The 19,832-nt window shown below is 51.3% G+C and overlaps 1 protein-coding gene across 2 annotated transcripts in view; it reads left to right on the top strand.

Annotated features, from left to right (window-relative positions):
• The first annotated feature begins 3,392 nt into the window (after positions 1-3,392).
• The window catches only part of SFXN5 (sideroflexin 5), an 85,049-nt gene continuing 68,609 nt past the window's right edge, over positions 3,393-19,832 (top strand). Inside the window, exons 1-2 of one of the 2 annotated variants that reach the window (XM_032187329.1) lie at positions 3,393-3,495; positions 11,058-11,126. In XM_032187329.1, the coding sequence (XP_032043220.1) occupies positions 3,439-3,495; positions 11,058-11,126 (126 nt within the window). In that variant the 5' untranslated portion in view covers positions 3,393-3,438. Of the gene's footprint in view, positions 3,496-11,057; positions 11,127-19,832 lie in introns of those variants that run through there. The other variant, XM_032187331.1, reaches the window with a different exon arrangement.

The following is a 19,832-nucleotide window of genomic DNA, read 5'->3' on the forward strand; positions in this document are numbered from 1 at the left end:
AGTAGAAGGCAGGATCTGTCGAGGAAGAAAAGAAAAAGGATTTGAAGACTTCAGTCCCGTTAAAGCTGAGGGGATTGGAAGCTTCCACGCGCCGACTCGGGGCTAAGGCAAAACGGATCCTGTCCCTGGGGGAAGAGCTGGCGGCGTTTGTTGTTCGGAGCCTGAGTTTTGCAGCCCGCCGCAAGTTTTGTCTTCGAAATCTGGCTTTACAGATGGAAGCCGACAAGAAATGTTCCTGCGACTTTCTCCCGGAGCCAGCAGGCAGCCCGGCTCTGCACCCAGCTGTCACGGGCGGGGTGGCTGTCGGAGCCTCCCCCCAAAAAAATCTCTCTCTTTTTGCTTTTCAGCTCTGTTTGCTCCGTGGCTGAGGGCTTCGTCGCGTGTTCGTGTGTCCCCTAAAGCAGGAAGAAATGTCAATGTTGACTTAACAGCCGCTGATCCGGGGAAGCAAATCCTCCCCCCCCCTTCCCTCTCCTTCCCCAAACCAGTGAAACGCGAGTTGTCAGTCTAAAGGGATCTGGTTAGATTGATATCAGCCAAAGAATTGATATTCTTTCTGGTATTTAACCAAAAAAGTGATAGTCTTATGTCACTCCAAATGTGGTTTGAGATAAACAGATTCTCTCCCCTCTGTTGTTATAAAACATTCAGTGTGTCAACATTAGGGATTGTATCAATTATCTGGCTCTGGCTGCGATGGGAGGGAGGGGGATTTCCCTGGTATAGAGGCTGAGAGATTTGGGTTGCCATCCATCTTCATTGCGGAGCCCCGGTGATTTTCCTTTCTTGCTGATTTTTACCTCTGGGAAGCACGGAATAAAACCTTTAGAAAAAGAAGAGTCGTGTTATAAGATATCAGTCATAGCCACAGGATTTTTTCCTCTTTTTTTTGCCTTTTCAGACAGTGTTAGGGCTCCAAGCAGCGTTAGACCCTGCCTAAAAGAAAACAAGCCCTAATTACACGCTGTTCTCTGGGATTAGGACTGATACCGCATCGCGAGGAGAGGGTAAGAAGGGCAGCAGGGTCCTGTGGGGTCAAAATGAGGTTTAAGCCACGTGAAACGCTGTCCTGGGCGCACAGCTGGGCCAGCAGGCAGCGAGTGCTCGCTGCAGCGGAGTTTAATTAGGGGAAGCAAACCATTAACTCCGAGGACAAGGTACAAGGGCAGCACTGGGGACGTGGCCGTCAGCAGAATTTGTTGTGGGACCAGGTCTTTGCCCATCATCTGTCCGTTCCTGGGGGTGGTGTTTTTGTGTTTTCACACAGCTATGCAGAAAAAAGGCAAAAAGGGAGGCGGTGGGGGAGGCCGGCAGCCTGCAACTGCATCAGGCTCGTTGTGGGAGCAGAGCCCGGTGCCCAAATTGATCGTGGAGTCTCCTTCCCTGGAGATATTTGAAAGATTTTTGGACACAGGCCTGGGTACTGCTCTAGGGGGCCATGCCTGAGCAGTGATTTGGACCTGATGACCTCCAGAAGTCCCTTCCAACCTCAGCCGGTCTGGGGTTCTGTGAAGGAATGGGTCAGACAGTATCTGTAATGAAAAAGGAACAAGAAATGAGAAAATGCCCTTCTCTGTTCCACTCTGATCCTTTCTCGTGCTGGTACAGAGGGTAGGTGCCCTTTGGGGTGCTGTTTTGGGCTGTGTATCCCAGTTTCTGCTCCTGCTGTGGATTAAGGCCAGGTTCACCCCTTCCCTTCCCACACAAACTCAGTGACGCCATGGGACTCCCTCAAACAAACATGGCCAAGGGGCTGTGGGCACAAAGAGAGGCCAGACAGGGTGGTGATGAGACAGAACGGGGCCTCAGGGCCGGCACGAGCTTCAGCAGAGCCCCTGACCCACCGCACGGCCAGCTGTGAGGGTTTATACGACTCGGTATTGCTGTGGGATATCACCCTTGTGACAGGCACGGCGCTGGGTCCCTGTTCTGCCCGGAGCTGCAAGAGAGATTGGAGATTCAGTGAAAGGGATCGGTGCCAAATTAGCCTAAAAAATGGAAAATGAAACTGGTTTTAGAGGTGAAAATAGAGCATTGAACAGCAGCAGCCACAACCGTGAAGCAGAGCAGCAGCATCCCCATCGCAAAACCTTCTGCTGCTTTTCCCTTTATAGCTAAATCAATAAATAAACTCAGGGATATTGTTTAATTTCTCTTTTGCTGCAAACCCTGTTTCTGACCTGCTCTGTAATCTGCGGCTGCACCGAGCCTTCCTCTTATACCCTGACCGCATTCCCTGCTTCATCTGCATCTTCGGGGTCGCCGCCGGCTCCCTGCTCTTCCTCGGAGAATTGCTTCTAATCCTCCAAACAATTTCAGCGGCATTTGAAGGGCCGGGCGTTTCTGATGCCACTAATCTAGAGAAGAGGATTCCGGAGACTGCTTCGTGCGCACCCCTTCTGCTCCCAGCCCCACACGAACCTCGCCTTTATCTCCCCAAATCGTAATACTGATGAAGCCGATAAGTAAGCCTGCATCAGGGTAAACTTATTACTCGCAGGTTTCCCATTCTTTACTTTTAATCATATATTTTAGAGGTCAATAGCAATTGTTAGGCTCCCATCAAAGCACGGATATTATTTTCCGAGGGATACAATGAAACCTGAGGGTTTTTTTTCCAGAGGCTTTTGAGCTTGCACCTTGCTTTGTGCAATTATTTTCCCAATTTCGGAGTTAAGGCGGGTGCCTGCTATCCACGTCACGTTCCTGGGCATCCTCTGTCATACTGTGGCTGCTGTGCATTTGGGTGTAAATAACACTTTGGGGTGAAATTTGGGAGAATTGGGCTGAAATGTGAGGTGTGTGTACTTTTGGGGAAGGAAAAACGTAGTTCTGTCAGGCGGGCATGGGGTGTTGCCTCAGGCTGGTTGCTAAATCCAACAGTTCTCCCTCAAAAAAGGAGAAGAGGGGAGAAGGACTGAAATATCCTTATCCTGTGCGTGGCCCTTGGCGCACTGCTCCCCCCAACCAGTTCTGGCTGGGCAAACTGGGACCTCTCCAGTATGACGGGTGCGGGGCAGACATCTGAAGGGTTTATGCCACAGCTGCTTCACCACAACCCCTCAGCTGTTCCTCAGCACCTTACACTGCCCAAAAACCCACGTCTTTTTTAATGGTTTTAATGGTTTTAATGGCACTTTGCGAGCGCCACAGCTGAGGGGAGCCCGCTCCGAGCGCCCCCCCCCCCCCTCCCGTCAGGGCTCCCCTCAGCTTCCCGCCCAAACCCCGCGCCCCGCCGCGGACTACAACTCCCATGCTGCCCCGCGCCGCCGCGAAGCCCGGCGGTATGGAGGGGAGGGGGGTGGAGGGAACTACATTTCCCATCGTGCCTCGCGGGGGCTGCGGTGGGCCGCAGCCAATCAGAGCGGCGCCGCCGCAAGGGGCGGGCCCGGCGGCGGGGGAGGCTGTTTAAAGTGGCGCCCGCAGCGCGCGAAGGGAATGGCGGAGCCGGCGGACTACCCCCCCTTCCAGCTGGGGAAGCCCCGCTTCGAGCAGGTACCGGCACCGGGCGGCGGCGGCAGCGGGGCGGGCGCGGCGGCGGCGCGAGCGGACCCTCACGGTGCCCCCCCCACCCCCCTTCTGGGGGGCAGAGCCCCCTTCGCTCCCCTTTTGGCTTCAAGCTGCGCGCTGATTGGTCAGCGCCCCGCCTCCCATTGGCTGGCGCCGCTGTCGCTCAGAGCCGCGGCGCCCCGCCCCTTGGCAGGCGGTGATTGGCTCGTCCCGCCGTGCCCCTGTGGCGCGGGGGGGTGGGCGCGCGCTTGGGGGCGCCGAGCTCGCGGGTTCGAGACCCTGGTGGGGACGGAGGGGGAATAGGGGCTGGGGTCCCTCGGTGTCACCCTTTGGGTGTCACCCTCCTGTCCCCACAGCGTGGTCCCATGTCCCCAAATACGGTGCTGCGAGGCTGGGCCCGGCCCTGGTAGGGCTGGCTGAGAGCCCAAGGTTGTGTGGAGGTGATGGGCAAAACGGTGCCCGGCCCCCCCCCCCTTCCGCCGGTGTGAGGCGATTAATCTGTTAAAATAATAAAAACATGAAGTGTGAGGGAAATGTGGAGGGTTTTTAGTTATTTATGGATGAATTCTGCCAGGAAAGGGGTTTCTGTGAGGGGTGGTCAGGCCTGTGTGGGGTTTTGGGGGGTCTTTGGGGAGCTGCGCCAGCGGGATGCTGTGGGGCTTGGGGGTGTTTCAGCCACCCCAAATCCTGTGGGATAAAAGGCCTTAAAACCCCCCTGTGCCTGTAAAGGTGGCAATGAGGAAAGCTGGGGCGGGTTTTGGGGCAGTTTGGCTCCCACACGCCCCAAAGCTGCCGCTCCTGAGGTACCCTCAGCGCCCCCACCATGGTGCAGCTCACACCTGGCTTTTGTGGGGCCATGTTAAGGTCTGCCAAGGCTTCTGATAAGGTTTCCAAACCCACACAACCCATTGTACGTGTTCCCAATTCCTCCCCGGAGCGGGGCGAGGCTGCCACGAGAAGGAAGGAGGCATTGCGGTTCCTGAACTGTTCACTAATATGTGTCCCATCCCCACCCCATGCTTTTGGGGAGCTCTCGAGGGGGACTTCCACCCCACTATCCACCCCAAATCTGCACAGGACCACACTTCACCAACCCTCTGACTCGCTAATTGCAGATCCCAAAGCTCGGCTTGACCAAAGCCACCCGTTTGGGTGGTGAAATAGAAGTCCTGTTGCTGTTTTCATGTGTGGGGCCAGGTCTGCGTGCCTGTCCCGGCCACCTTGCCTTTGGGATCTCCCTTGGGTGCGGGACAGGAGGTGGTGCAGGGACCCCAATGGAGCCACGAACACCCTGCACAAACCCAAGGGATGCTCAGGCTGGGGAGACGGAGCTTTGTAATAAGGAGAAGAGGAGGAGGAGGAGGAGGAGGAGACACTACTCCCTTCTAGACACCACAGATGATTCGAGGCACACTTGGCAGCGCGTCAGGCACCGAGCCGGTGCATTCTGTTCATTAAGGAGCGACTGTCACTTGTAGCAACATTTAGAAAACGTTTCGAGGGCTATGGCAGGATGCTAATGATCGCCTTCGAGCGGAGCTGGCCTCTCTCCCCAACCACCACGCCGGGGGGGACGTGGCCACAACGCATCCAGGCCGCCCGGTTTGGGGTCTGGCAGCTTTGTGGGGTTACGGAGCAGGAGAAACAGGTCAAATCTGCCCCCGTTTGGGTCCCTGACTGCAACATCCCGACCCATCCTTGGGGCGAGCTGGTGTTTATTTCCCCACAGGGAACCTCGGTCTCCAGGGCTGCGAGCTGGTGCTGGGGAAGAATGCCCCTGTGAGACACAGGGGAGCTGTGTGAGGCAGCTTTGTCCTCACGAGGGTAAAAAAACAAACATAAAAAAAGCAGGGAATTTGCCTCAGAGAGCAAATTCGGTGTTCTGGGATTGTGGTTGTGTGGAGAGGAGGTGATTTCCTTCCCTCGCTGCAATCCAGAGCCCTGGTTGGGGGCTGGAGGAGCATTTAGGGCAGCTGATGGCAGGCACACATCCCCAGCGTCGCCCTGGCACTTGTTTCCCCTTCTCCCACCTCTTGCTTTGCAGCTCTCTTGTTTTTCCTGCTCTTCAGGCAAGTCGCATCTGTCGAGTCACATTTTTGGTTGCTTTGCTGGGAGCAGCTTTTGCCTCCCAAGGGAAGCAGGTTATTTTTAGGTGAAAGAAGAAATGAGGACATTAGGCTTGAGAACGTGTGAGAAGGGCTTAGTTTTCTGACAAGTCGTTTTAATTTGTTAATCGTACTCTATTTTTTTTTCTTTTTTCCTTTTTTAAAAGAAGGGATTTGCTAAGTGCTCCCTCTCTTTGAGCCAAAACATCAAACGCAAGCTCCCAAAGCTCCAGGGTCTCTGCCTGCAGCCCAGGGCTCCTGCTTCTGCCCAGCAAATTAAATGCATCCTCCAGCAGAAGAGCTGAGGAAACCTTTCCAGCAGAGCTCTGCATAAGGTTCGGGCTCAGTGGTTCACCAAACAGCAGCGTTAACTGCTGCAGGCAGGTCGTGCAAGCTAAAGTTTGGGGTTTTTAGTGGGGTCAGCCCCCTAAAAAGCATCACGAGGCTGTCCTGGCTGCTGCAGGGAGGGCTGCAAGGTGCACAGAGAGAGGTGAGCTGATTTCCAGGCTGAGGTGAGCGTCCTCGACAAGTCACCCGGGTGTCATCCTCGTTGCAAAGCGGATCTGAGATCCTTTAGGGGAAGGAGAGGGAAGTGAAGAGGAGTAAACTTGTGGCACTGCGATGTCAGCGGCGCTGCGCTGATCTCGGAAACATCTCGTTAAGGGTGTCAGTGCTGAAGATCATCCCCTCCTACTCTCCCTGTTCAGGCAGCGGGAGGAACCAGGGCTGTGCTATAACACCATGAAGTTACACAGAAATTCCCGCTCCGGCTTCCCAGTTTGAAGTTATTTTCCACTGAAGATGAACGAGACCACTACGACAGAGAAGGGATTTTCCTACAAGGCTACAGGAGGACGTTTCAGGCTGGTTTGTGGCTGCTGTAGAGGAGAAGAGGAAGCGCAGCCACCTTTGGGTTTGGTGTTTGGTTGCTGACCTCGTAGGGTCTGCCAAAAAAGCCTTCCACTGGCTCTTCTACATCTCTGGCAGCCAGGGCTGGAGTTTCAAGAGGGAGTTGGCTTCTCTGTGCCCTGTGCTGCAGGGTGTAAACCCTGCCGGGTGCCTGGCACCCCAAACCTCATTGGGAACCCCTGTACCTCGTGGGTTGGGTTGGGTTGGGCAGCTGAAGGGTTTTCCCAGCGTTTGGGAATCGTGTAGGGCTAAAACAGCCCAGGAGCACACTGCTGGCCACGAGACAAGTCCACGAGCTGCAGTGCCAGCCGTGAGGAGGTGAAAATGAAGATTTGCCTCTTTGCCTTGGGGCTGAGGACATCTAAACCCTTGCCTGCTGCTGCAGGTGAAGATGCAGGGACAGATTCTGGGCCCTTAAATACCCTAAAGTCAGCGTTGGGGTGTTGTAGGGCTCCATAGATTAAGCCTGGATCTGTAATTGGGGTGGATCATAAACATGTGCAGTTTCACAGCCAAACCTTGCCTGCACGTAGCTGCTCGGTGGCTTGTATTTTATAACATGTATTTTCTTTGCTTTAGCTTAAATCTCCTCCTAATTAATTTAAAGCTGACCTAAGCCTGAATTTTCACTAGGAAAAAAAAAAAAACAAGTCTGCGTGCCTTTTGCTCTGGCTTAATTAAATCCCTTTTATGATCACTCTGTAATTAAGTGAGTAAAGGTGTGCGCGTCCCCTCTTTTTCCAGCGCAGGGTTTTGAGGAATGCCCCCTTCTTTAAAGGCAGGTGAATAATGAGTGCTTCCTAGTGGTCACTGACCCTTCTCTCCAAATTTCTAGAGCCTGCAGGGAGCGTTTTGCTTCTTCTAGCCTTCGTCCTGGACTCAGCTGGATCCTGCAGCACAGCGACTGAACGGAGCCGGGGCCGTACCGCGCTGCTGTGCCGTGGCAGGGAATTAATGTTCCCAGAACTTCATTTTGCGTGCAGGCTGGTGAGAAGCGCTACCGAAATAGCCCCGATTAATCACAGGAAATTTGCGTTATGCAGTTTTTTTTTCCTCCCAGTGACAGTTTACTACAGCAGATGTTGCAGGAATAAAGCGGCAAGCGAGGCGCTGGGGGTAGCCGGGAGCTGAAGGTCAAGCTTCTGCAGGCTCCGTCCCTGGAAATAATCCTGTTGAGAAGCAATAATCCCAAATTGTTGAAGTCTGGGGCTGCTTGGCTGAAGTGCGAAGCGTGGAGGGAATGGAAATCCCCTGCTGTGCCTCGTGGGATGATGGAAAAAGGGTCAGGTAGGGGAGGGGAAAGGAAGCAGTCCCTGGATGATTCAAAGCTGAAGGAGGCACAGCAGAGCAGGGAGTGACACGGAGAGCTCTGGCATGCAAATAAAGTCAAATTCCCTCTTCTTAGACCCTGCAGTAATTAATGAGCAAGTGTTTGCCAGAGCCTGGTGCCAGGTTGTAGCTGGGGGGAGAAGGGCTGAGCCGTGGCTTGGCAGGACTAGCAGGGTGCTCCTTGGTGAAGACCTACAGGGATTTGTGATCCTCACCACGGGCAGGGATGTGCCACAGCAGCTGGATTTCCCTTCCATGTCCTGCTCCCAGCTCGCAGCAGCAGCATTTTGCTGAGATAATTCTGTTACAAACCAGCAAACCGGGGCTGCTTCCCGCATCCTAACACCCCTCGACTAACAGAGCTTAAAAAGCAGGCACGTGCTCGTTAGCAGTGGCAGAACTTCAAGAAGTTGCAGAAGAAAAGTGTGACAGCCGGGAACTGCAATCCTCTGCTTCTCCTGACATCAGGTTCTCATTTTTCCCAAGGCTGGGGCTTTTGGTGAGACATCCCTGCTGCAGAAGCCCCAGGAGGCATGGCAGTGTCTGCTCTTCTCTAGCTTTACACTAAACGTTGAACAGATTTTTAAAAATAATAACTAGAAAAGAATAAGAAAATTATTTCTGTGATACGTTTCTGAATGTATTTCTTCCAAGTGTTTTAAACCAGCTTGCTTTCTTTGTAGGGGCTTCTCCTTTCCCCTTAGCTGAGCCTGAAAGTCCCGTAAGGAGGCTGAGCAGTCGGTGATCCCGGTCGCTGAGACGAGCTGAGTGCAGCAAAGAGCAGCGACACGCAGAGGATTTGCCTGCTGTAGGAATTTAATCAGGGAGGTGAATGCGTTCCAAGCTGAAGGAGTTTTGTCATGGTCTTATTAACTCCTCCTGGCTTTTATTTATGATTAAATTCGATGCTGCCATCGCGGGAAGGCAGGGAGCAAGCAGGCAGCGTCAAACATCAGCGTGTCCCTGCAGGTTAAGGTGCTTTTTTTGGGCTTTTTTCCTCCCCAAGTGAAGTGTTGGGATTGTGACAGAGCCCTCCTTGTGCGCGCATGTGAGGGGGAGAAGCAGCAAAGTGCTTTTTACACCAATTAAATCCTTTTTTTTTTGATTAACAGAGCTGCTCTTTAAAATCTTGGCCCGGACGTGGGAGTAGCTGAGGTTTAACGCAGCAACGCCTCCTTGGAAGGAACTGGGATGAGAGACAGCGGGGCGAGACGTCTGTAAATACCTCACCCTCTGCGTTTTTGGGGGCCGTGGAGTCCCCAGACCCAGCAGGGACACCGCAGGGCTCCCCCCCAGCAGGGTGCCCAGCCCCACGTCCTGGCGGCTGCTGCAGCTCCCCCAGGAGGAGCCCCCCAAGCTCTGGGCAGCCTGTGCCAGGGCTCTGGCACCCCTGGGCCCAGCAGTGCTGCCTGAGGGGCAGGGGGAGCCTTTGGGGCATCCCTCCCTGCTGGTCCTCTTGGTTGGGGTCAGGAGAACAGGGCTGGGAGGGTTTGCCTTGAATTGCCACGCTGGAGATTTAACCTCGGTGGTTACACAACTCAGGAGGAAAGGGGAGGCTGCAGGTGCTCAGTCGGGTCTTGTTGCCTGCCCTAGGACGGGCTCCACCTCAGCGGGGCTCTTTTTGCATCCCCGGAGGTCAGAGGTGTTCCCAGGAGCTGTTTTTTGCCTCGTGCTCAGCCCGGGGAAGAAGCACCTCTGCCAGGAGGGTAACACAACTTTCCTTCTGGAGGAAGACACGCAAAGCCAAGCAGGAGCCTGCAGTGGGAAGACGGGAGGAAAAGGTGCTTCTCTGGCCTCCTGGGACTTGAAAGATCTTGAAGTCTGGGGCTTTTTTGGAGTCTGCCTGCTCACAGGCAGGACTGGTGGCTGTAAGCATTTAAAGGAACTCTCAGCAGCTCCGTGTGATGGTGCTGGGTGCTTTATTCTCCAGTTTTCTTGCTCAGGACCTGGCTGTGCCATCCGTGGCCCCGCTCAAGTAGCCCTTCCCTTGCCCCTGGACTTGTCTGACACAGAGCAGCCTGGTTCAGGCACCACCTGGAGACGGCTCCCTCATTTTGGGGTGAGACCTGAGGCTTTTGGGGCTCCCCGGTGAGACCACAGAGCGCAGGACGAGCAGCGGGAGAGAGGAGAGGACCCGTGGCAGCACGAAGGGAGCACCGGGCAGCGGTGATTGCAGGGCACTGGCACCCGCAGAGGTTTTTGTGCTGAAAAATCCCAGCAAGGTAGTGAAATGCCAAGCTCAAAAAGCTGGAAAGTACCAGAATTAGCGTTAATTAAATCAACGCTAATTAAAAACCACTAGGCTTTTTTTTTTTTTTTTTTTTTTCCTTTTTCCTGAAGTTCTCTGAAGCTGTTTGTGCTCAGTCGCAGGTTTTTTTTTTTCTATTTTTTTTTAGTGCAGGACATGATTTTAGTGCAGGGATTTGTCTCCCCGCGGCTGTCGTGCAGAGACATCCCGAAGCCCAGGCTCAGCACCGGTCTCTCACCCTCCCCTTTTCTCTGTGATTCCAGATTCAGCAGCTGTTTTGCTTCGGAGCACGTTTCCCATTCATTTTTTTACCCTTTATCAGCTTTATTCCACTTGGTCATCAGTTCTTCTTCTCCCTAGGCTGTGAGGATGTTGGGAGCAGGGAGCATTGCCCAACACGAGCGTGGCGGGGTTGAAGATAGGTTTTTTTCCTCTCATTCTATAAAAACCCTACCAATTATTTTGTTCTGTGTGGTGTCTGCAACGTCTGAGCGTTCTGCAGGTTGGGAACGTGTTTAATTGGGTTCTCTCCAAGCACGCAAATAGGAAGGAGCCCAAACCTTCAAGCTTTGGTTGTTTTGAAAATCGTGAAGGTTCACAGTTCGTCTTTTTACTCCGCGTTCGTGCAGGCTGGCGCCGTGAAACCCAGCCCTGATTTAGCACCTGGACAGTCCTGTAATGAACTAAAGGCATGGAAGTGGCTTTATGCTCAGTCCCATCTCTCACCTGGCTCGTGAGGAGTGGGGTGAGGAGGAGACCCCAGGGGCTGGGGCTTCCTTCAGCAGCATCGAGCTGGAGCCTTGCCCCTTCCAGCCCTCCTATCGTTATAGCAAACAGCTTTTCTGCCATTGCTTTTCAGCTCCAGCATAGTTGTGCGGAGGAAATAAGTTATTTTTTGCGCAGCAGATGAAAGGCAGTTTGTCACTGAACACATTTTGTTTGTTCTTCTCTTCCAGACTTCGTTTTATGGCAGATTCAGGCACTTCTTGGACATCATCGATCCGCGCACTCTCTTTGTCACTGAGGTAAGGTGTACGCCCCTTGCTTTCCAAAAAACACTCTTTATTGGGCAGGTTTGGATTAAAACCAATTTCTCCTGTGAGCAGCAGTGGTAAGGAAGCCAGGTTTCCAGTGGGTTTGTGTCTCGTGGCTGATTGATTGCCAGGCCAAGCCCTAATAGGGCTGAGCAGCAGCTTGCTGTATTAGCCCCTGGTGAATCCACACAGCTGATCTGACCCAGTGCCAGATGCAGGAAAAATTCCCACAAATTTGAATGGAAAAAAAATAATACAGGTGAGTAGAGGAGAGAGCAAACCCTAACGCTTCGTGGAGGACGTGAGCTGGGTGGGCACAAGCCACAGATTTTCAGTGGCTGCTCAAGAAGACTTTTTCTGAGCAAGGTGTAGTAGTTTTTCCTTAGTTATTATCCTGTTTTTAACAAGCTTTAGAGTCCCTGGCCTGTTTATTTTTCTTTTAGTGTGGCCCAGCATTATTGAATTCCTCCACTTTCATGAAATCATGAATTAATTGTAAGAAATCCCCTAGAAGACCTATTTCTGCTGGTGGTTTTAAATCCTGCCTGACAGCCAGATTTTTTTTTTTTTTTTCTCTCTTTTTATTTTGCCTGTTTCTCAGAACGCTGGGAGCAGATCTGTCCACTACAGTCATTGATGGACTGCCTCCAGTTCCTTACACACTGGAGGGGGGAGGAAGAGATCTGCTGTAACTTTAAACAATTCTTATTTTTCCTCAAATCAGCTAGCTTTTTTTTTTTTTTTTTTTTTTTTTTTCCAAAAACACAAGGCTAAAATGTGTTGTGCAGTTCTGAGTATCTTTTGGAGAACTGCAGGCAGTAAAACAGCTGTTTTTACACCACCAGACTGACGATTATACTTCCATTTGTAAAAACACAGGTTCAGATCAAATAGAAAATCAGTTTTCAAAAGCCACCATCCTTGACACAGAGCTCAGCGTGGGGAGGTGGCCTCTTTGAAAAGAACATTGTGACTCAAGAAAGATGCTGCTAGCCCTCACGTGTCATGAAGTGAATGAATAAAAATCCCAACCTGAGGATCCAGGGCGCTTTGCAGATTCTAGAGCTATTATTTAGGGAGGATGTGAGCACACAGGTCAGAATCCAAACCAATTAACTGCACGTTGAAGGCTTGGTGCTGCTGTTACCTTAGCAGAAACCTCGTGTTAAGAGCAACGAAGTGTGTGGTGGAGGTGTGAGAGCGTGGGAATCCTGCACTGTGCACTTGTGGTGAGGCAGAGGCTGTTGGGTGTAACTTGTGAGCCTCCTCTCGCCCTTCTCATGCTTTTGATTCTGAAATGCAGAAGCTGATGCAAAAAGCCTGCACCAGAAGGTCTCATGGAGGAGAGGTTCTTCTGGTGGGATAAAAGATGCAGGTGGTTCTGCTCACCTTTTTCCTGGCCATCTTTTTGGTGTATTGTATTATACATTTTTATTTTATTTTCTTGTTCTCTTTTTGGAGGAAAGTCCTGTTGGGTGGAGATAATCCATCCCCTTCTGCTTGGATAATTTTCTCTTAGTTCAGGAATGTTTTATGTGTAATAAAACCTCATTCTCAATAATTCTCAATAATCCTCATTCTCAAATCTCCATTTAAATCTATCACATGTGTTTATTATTATTATTATTATTATTATTATTATTATTATTATTATTATTATTATTATTATTATTAAGGTGGCTAACCTACTACACCCAAACCAAGACCAAACTCTTGGTTTTTACAATGCCATGAATACAGACAAAATACAGAATTCTCAAACCTACCTCTTGTGTGTCCCCAAAGTGGGAAGATACATTTGAACTTGGTCAAGTTAGTGCTTCTGCTTCTTGCATTTACACTATAGGTTGAAGAAAATCTCACGTGTTCCCATTTGGGATGGATTTTACGCTGTGGTTGTGGCAGTATGATGAAAAAGCTTAAGTAGTTTGAGCACTGGAACTCAGTCTGGTCTCGCTGTGTACCCCAAACCCGTAACTCTGTCAGTGTTTCACTGTCAGTTCTGCTCCAAGAATGAAAACAACTTGGTTAGGATCCCGGCAGGCTACTGTTTTCTCATGGTTTCACAAGAAATCATCAATTTCTTACTTTCAAAGGGCTGAATCTTGTCTGCATTCGAGGGCAATTACCTCACTCCTGCTGCTTGTTCAATGTAGAGGATGTCTTAAATTTGGGTAAGCCATCTGCGAGTTGGATAACTGCTCTGGACTTAAAGGAGATGATCCCTCCTTTAGCTCAGCTGCGTGGTTTTCAACCTTCCCACTGTTCCCTTGTCAAACTGTTGGAAGTTTCTGAAGGGGTTGGTGAGGTTGCAGGTGGAGGACCATCGGGTGGCATCATTTAATTTTTCCAGAGGCTCTGTTGACACAATTCTTCTGAAGAAGGCGAGACGTAAGAAAAAAAAAGAGGAAAATCCAGGAAACTCAAGCAGTTCTGGACCCCGAACAGAACCCCAACAAACACGAGAGGTTTGGTTTCCTTCTCTGGGGTCTAAACCTCACGGCTTTGACATCCGTGGTCTTCAGGAATGGCTTGGTGGCTGCCCAAGGAAGGGAATACCCTTGTCCCTTTCCCTTGGGGGTCTGAATTAATAACAGAAATGCTTCAAGAGACCTTCTGCAGTGCATTTTGTGAGCCCTTCCTCCCCGGGGAAGCATCTTGGCCAAGCAGATGCCAACACCTGGGGGCTCGGGGGGCACCTCCCCGAACAGAAAGCTGCGTGGCCGGGCTCGGCGGATCCGAGCTGGCGCTTCGAAACGCTTCGCGTGCGTACGCGCGGAGCTGAGAGCTGTTTGGTTTCACTCGAGAACCGAAGTGGCAAATTAAAAATCTAAAAGGGTTTGATGAACCAGCAGCCGCTGACGGAGAGCTCCTTCCCCTGACAGATGGCTGCATCGCTCAGGCCCGGGCTTCTCGGGGAACAAATCAATTGCTGTTTGTCTTGGAGGAGCTCGCTGGCAAATGGGGGGGAAAAAAAAAAGTAGCTAAATGAGTCTCTAATGAGAAGGGAGGTTAATCCCGTGGAAAAGGCTGGGGAATGTAATAATATATATTTTTTTCCTGTGTCCTTTTTTTTAATTGCTGCGTGTTGCATCATCGCATCCTACTGGTGGCTGTGCTCTGGGGAAGGAGACAGCGATTCCGCGGAGTGGGAGCAACCCAGCACGGCGATATCAAGTATAATTAGTCTCAATGACAGTCCTCTCTTACTCATTTATTCCTTTTTAATAAAGCAAATTCCGAACTCGGTTAAGAACTTCCTCGTCTTTTAGAGGTTCTTAAGCATTCATCCTCAAGGGATGCGTGCCAGATATTGGAGTATTGAAGTTTGAACTCACAAAAAGCACGTGCTTGTGCGGGGTAGGGGCAGCTGAACACCGGTTTCTTTGGGTTTATATTTAGGGGTTTCTGGTAGGACAATATCTGTAACTCACCTACCAATTCCACTTGGCTTTCTGACTGCATAGGATGTTGCAACGAGGCACCGAGCTTGTGTCAGCACGGCCTGCGCTCCCTGAAGAGGAGTTTTTGCGTGCTAATCCATCTCGTGGCTAGCTTTCTCATCATTTCTAAATCATGTATTTTGCAGCTGCAAATTTGCAGGCGTTTCCAGCCAGCGGAAAATGTGTCATTGCAGAGGTCAGGCCCCGCCAGGCCCATTGCTGAGACCACCAGAAACCCCTGGGTGGGTGCGACACCTGCTTCCCAAACGTGTGAGGCTCAAACGATTGGAGAAGTGCTTTTAATTGCTCCTTAATTAGGGTCCATCGGGAGAAGCAGTAGGGCCCGGCAGGTATTTTTACAAGGCTAACTTATCCCATCTGACATCAGCCCGGACAGACTGTTAACGCTCTGCGGGAAGCTCTTGGTGGGGAAAGCTGGGGATCTGATAACGATGCAGAGCAAAAGTGAAAGGAGGATGAATCCGAGCTGCGTCTTATCTGCTTTTCCTTGATCTCATTGTTCAGAGCATACATCTACAGAGCGCCGAGCATCTTGCATTCCCATATTTGGGTTTAAAATGGAAGCAGGATTAGATGTATGTTATTTATACGAACGATACCTTCTTACTCAGCAGATTGACTGTCTGTGTTTATTCAGTGTCACATCTGCTGGCTCTACTTGAACAAAAAGTTTCTGGCTCCTGTTGTCTGTCACTGTAGATCCAATACAATAGGGCCAGCTGGAGTCAAGTCTGCCGTATGTATCATCCCCAGAGCAGTGAGACGGAGCCGGGAGCTGCTGAGCCGCCGATGGCAGAGCACAGCTGGATTCCCAAATCCCGCCTTGAGTTTGTGGTGCCGGTGGCCAGGAGCCTCTTCCTTTGCATCGAGTGCCAGGAAAGTCGTGGCTGGTGGGATCCTGAGCTCGCAGGTAGGCAGTGGTCAGCGTGGGGCTGGCACCAGCACCAGCACTGATCGAGCAGAGCGAGGCTCAAGGTGTCCCAGCGAGCCCTGTCCCATCACTGGGTCGTGTCTTAAAAGGCTGGAGTGCGAAGCCCGACGCTTTCTCTCTCTCTGTTGATTCTGTAACAGCAATGTTGTAGTGCTTCTGGCATAATGACTGTTATTCTGGTCTCTCTGTGCACATATGGGGTTCTGGAGGCAGCTCTGAGCCATGTGTAGGCATCAGCTGAGCTCCAAGAGGAGAGGAGGCGCCGAGCTGGGAGACAGAATCGGCGTGCCCTCGCGCGCAGGGGGCAAGGTGAAAAAAAACAGGAGAAGAGCTCTCGTGCTGGAAGGAGGTGTCTGATACGAATATATACATTTACACACGTGTGCAGTCTTCTGTAGGACTCAATGTGGTTGTCCTCTACCTCACCAGAGCGCTGAAGCCACGAGAGATTTGGGGATGCCACCGACGGATCGCTGGTGGTGGCCATCAGCTCGGCATGGTGGAGGCTAAGGTCCTGCTGGCATCTTCGGGTTTGTTCTTTCTCCTCCTTTCTTTGAGGCACCAAACCGAGCCCCTAAGCATGTGATCCTTCAGCAACTCTTTCTACCAAGACCGATTCTTCTCCTGATGGAGTTCTGCAAGCGTGTTTTGGGCAGGGACCTGCCCCGAGTCAAGGCAGGTTATATTTGTTCTTTGCTCTGAAGCCTCGGGGTTACAGCTAAGTTAATTTAGCCAGCTTGAGCCAAGGACTGGTTTTTGGCAGCCAACTTCAGTCAGTGGCTGAAGTGAAGCCCAGTGCACACTTATTAGGGACCTGAGCTTTAGCTCATGAGACTTTTTGGGGGCTGTGTTCCTATGAGACTCAGCCCTTCTGCCACAAGGTGCTGTACTGAGCTCGGTGGATCCCTGGCACCGCTTCTGGGCTGGGGTTTGTGAGAACGCTCCCCGGGTGCAGATGGTCCGTCTCGCACCCTATTGTGCGAGCTGAGACCCCGTAATCCACCACTAGAAGTGCTCTAGGTTTTTACCAGGAGAGGGGTATGAAGGAAATGATACACCCGAGTAAAAAAACTGTGGTTGCACTTTTTTTTTTTGAAGCGATGCTGTAAAAATCCCAGTAACACTTCTTCCTACAGATATCAGTAGAAGAAGCGAGCAACAATAAATATTGAAATGGTGGCGTGACCTCGTGGGCAGACCTCGTTTTCCCCTCGTTAAAAGGGAGAAGCAGTGTCATCCCAGACACTACCAACTCTCTTAATAACGATTTCTCGTGCTAAAAGCCAGGGAGTGGAGCTGCCTGGCATCTTGAGCTGCTGCACGCAGAAAAGTTCCCGGGTTTTTGTTGCCGTTGGGTTTTGTCACTGCTGTTTTTTTTGGAGGCTTTAGTTAAAATGAGCATGGTTGGCTTTTCTAGAGGGGGAACGAGGCAACCGTGCATTTTCCCTAACAAAACTTTGAGGCTGAGTTGTCTGCTGAAAGCATCTGCAGACCTCAGGGCTGCGTGAAAGGCAGCTCCTTAACGGGGTCCTCGCGTTTAACGGTTTTCCTCGCTTTCTGCCCCAATTTTTTGTAAGCCTCGGGAGCCTACAGCAGCGTTGGCCTGGGACTTTTCTCTGAGAAAGTTCCCCTCTTCTCCCCACTGAGCTGAAAGGAGAAATTCACGAAAAGTGCGATTTTTTAAAAAGCAAAATCGGGCTTTTTTGTTTGCTGTTTGTTACCACACCAAACAAGATGGGATCTGGCCAGGGTTGTTATAGTAACTACTAAGATTTCCTCAAGAGAAGGAGGAGAAAAAAAAAAAATAAAAAAAAAAATAGAACACAGACCCATTCATCTCTTGCTTCCAGTTTTTCATTCAGAGCTACACGCTGTTCTGTGTGGATAATTTGCAAGGCACACAGTGGAGGTAATTTCAGCGGCAGAAAACCGCACGGATAATGAGCCCAAATGGCTCTCCAGAATGTTGTGCTGGCATCGCCGGTTGATTTCCCAGCTTCGGAGGCGAGGAGGGTTGTCTTCCCTAGCTCTGCAGGCGTTAGGCAGTCAGGTGTCCCTGGCTTTTCACCTCTGGATTATCGGAATACCTGAAATCCTACAGGCAATTATGTTTTATTGGTGTTCGGGCGTGGTGTTGGCTTTTCCTGCGTGAGCTAATATGGGATAACAACCATGGGGCTGATAAGATAAGGAGCTACCAAGGACTAGAAGAGGCTAACGTCCTGTTGTGGCCTTGGATAGCTGTTGCTCATATAACAAATAGCCTAAAAATCCTATTTATTTTTCATGGTACTCCTTTGCTTCGCAGTTTCGTGGTGACCATCCCGTGCTTTTACCTCTAGAGGGTCATTTCCAGCTCCCAAGGACCTGGCCAAAATTTGGGCAAGCCCAGAAGTGCTCAACCACGTGGTTGTGCCATTGGATCTCATCCCAGGTGCTCGTTTCTCAAGGCCAGCTCTTCTTCTTGTACAAGATCCCCGTCCTTCTACAAGAATAACGCATCCTGGGGAGATGCCATCCTAATTCGTAACCCTTCCTTTCTGCCCAGAGTCAAGCACTTGGCTTAAATCCTTAAAGAGGGGGCTGAGGGTTAGGACACAAGCGATGGCTGCTGCATGCAGCGTGGCCGTTCAGTCTCCTTGGATGCTTCTAGAGGATGCTGAACGAGCAGCTGGGAGAGAAATGCCCCAAAGGTGGCTGGATCCACAGGAACCTCGTCTGCCTTGGCTGAAGGCAGGGGGAGGTTGGGAAGCTGCTTGGGGAGACCTGGTTCCTGCTTGCCTTGGTCTTGATTTTTCCCCATGCATCTGCGTATGGCTGCTGTTGGAGAAAGTTTCAGTTAGGTGGCTGCTTCTTTGCCAATAACGAAGCTTTTATATTTAAAATCATTCTCTGTTTCTTGGAGCGAGGGTTTCCACTCTTTTTTTAGGTGAAATGGGTGACTGCCTGGACTTGGAAGAAGACTTAGAAACACCGTCCAGATTTGGTCTTGGCTGTCTTTCCTGGACATCCTTCGAGCTCTCCGTGAGACCTGGAGCCCCTCGGGGTGGTCGATGAGTGTGCTACACGTCGAGGATGATGCCAGGACCTGAGTGGATCCGTGTTCTGCCTGCTGAGAGCAGCCCAGGCTGCTCCTGAAGCCCTGGGCACGTGGTGTGGTGGAGGGTGAGGACAACCAGCAGCCTGGTGGAGCATCTCAGGCACAAAGCGTGGGACAGGCTCAGCCAGAGGGAGCCTGCTCAGGCTGAAAACACAGAAATCGGGCAGAAAACGGGAAAACTGGCACTTGTTGTGTGTGTAGTGACACCGGAGAACCTCGGGAGGTAGCACCGATCTCGGTGTCAGCACTCAAACCTACGAGCCTCATCTCCAAGGCCAAGAACAGGTAGGAATGAACTCTGTAGGAGCATGAAGTGCAAGGGCTGGACACGTGTGATGCTGAGGATGCGAGCTCAGCCCGTGTGAAAACAACCACAGGTCCAGGGGCAACGCTCTCACCTTGGGACGTGAAGGAATCGCCGCTTTTCCATCGTGTGCCGGGAGTTTTAAAGACAGCAGTCGCTCATGAGTCGCCGTTTTCAGGCTGGCATCACTGCTGGTGCTTCCAAGGGAACCACAAAGGAGTCTTTGAAGTTCGGATGAAAGGCAGAGCAGGAGTCTCCTGCAGCACGGTGGCACGTACGGAGCCAGAGGATGCTCGCCCTGCGCCGTGGCACCGCTGTGCCGAAACCAGGGGGCTTCAGGGGAGCTGCAGTCCGGCTGCACGCTGCTAAATATGCCAGAGGACACTTCCTAAATACAAAACGAGTATTGGAGAAGGTGCCAAAACAACAGGCAGCGCAGAAACATCAAACCGGAGGCGGTGTTATTCATCTGGGTGACAGATAACCTGCAGGAGTCCTTTGAAAACGCTCGGCTGAGTGATTTGTTTGGCTTCAGATATCTGGGAGGCACTGCTCGGCGATCTGGTGCCTTCTGCAGGCTTGGATGAGCAGATTTAACCCCACCGAAGCAGCTCTTTGTGCCCTGCCTTGCTCCTCTGTAGCTTGGAGTAAAGAAGCTCTACTTGTCTGCCCTGTGGCTTTTCACTTCAAGAGCTCTATATATGTAAAGGATTGAAAAAAAATAAAATAGATGCTTAGACATGGTTTTATATGGATTTGTACAAACTTATTCATCCCTCTGGAGACGGGTGCTGGGTGAGGGCAGGGAGCAAAGCAGCAGCTGTGTTGAGGGCTTTCCCTCTCGATATCACCAGGAAATCTTCATCTGAGAGTTTATGTGGAGTAATATCCATTTAGT

This window comes from Aythya fuligula, chromosome 4 (assembly GCF_009819795.1).
Source record: "Aythya fuligula isolate bAytFul2 chromosome 4, bAytFul2.pri, whole genome shotgun sequence".
NCBI classification, from domain to species: Eukaryota; Metazoa; Chordata; class Aves; order Anseriformes; family Anatidae; genus Aythya; species Aythya fuligula.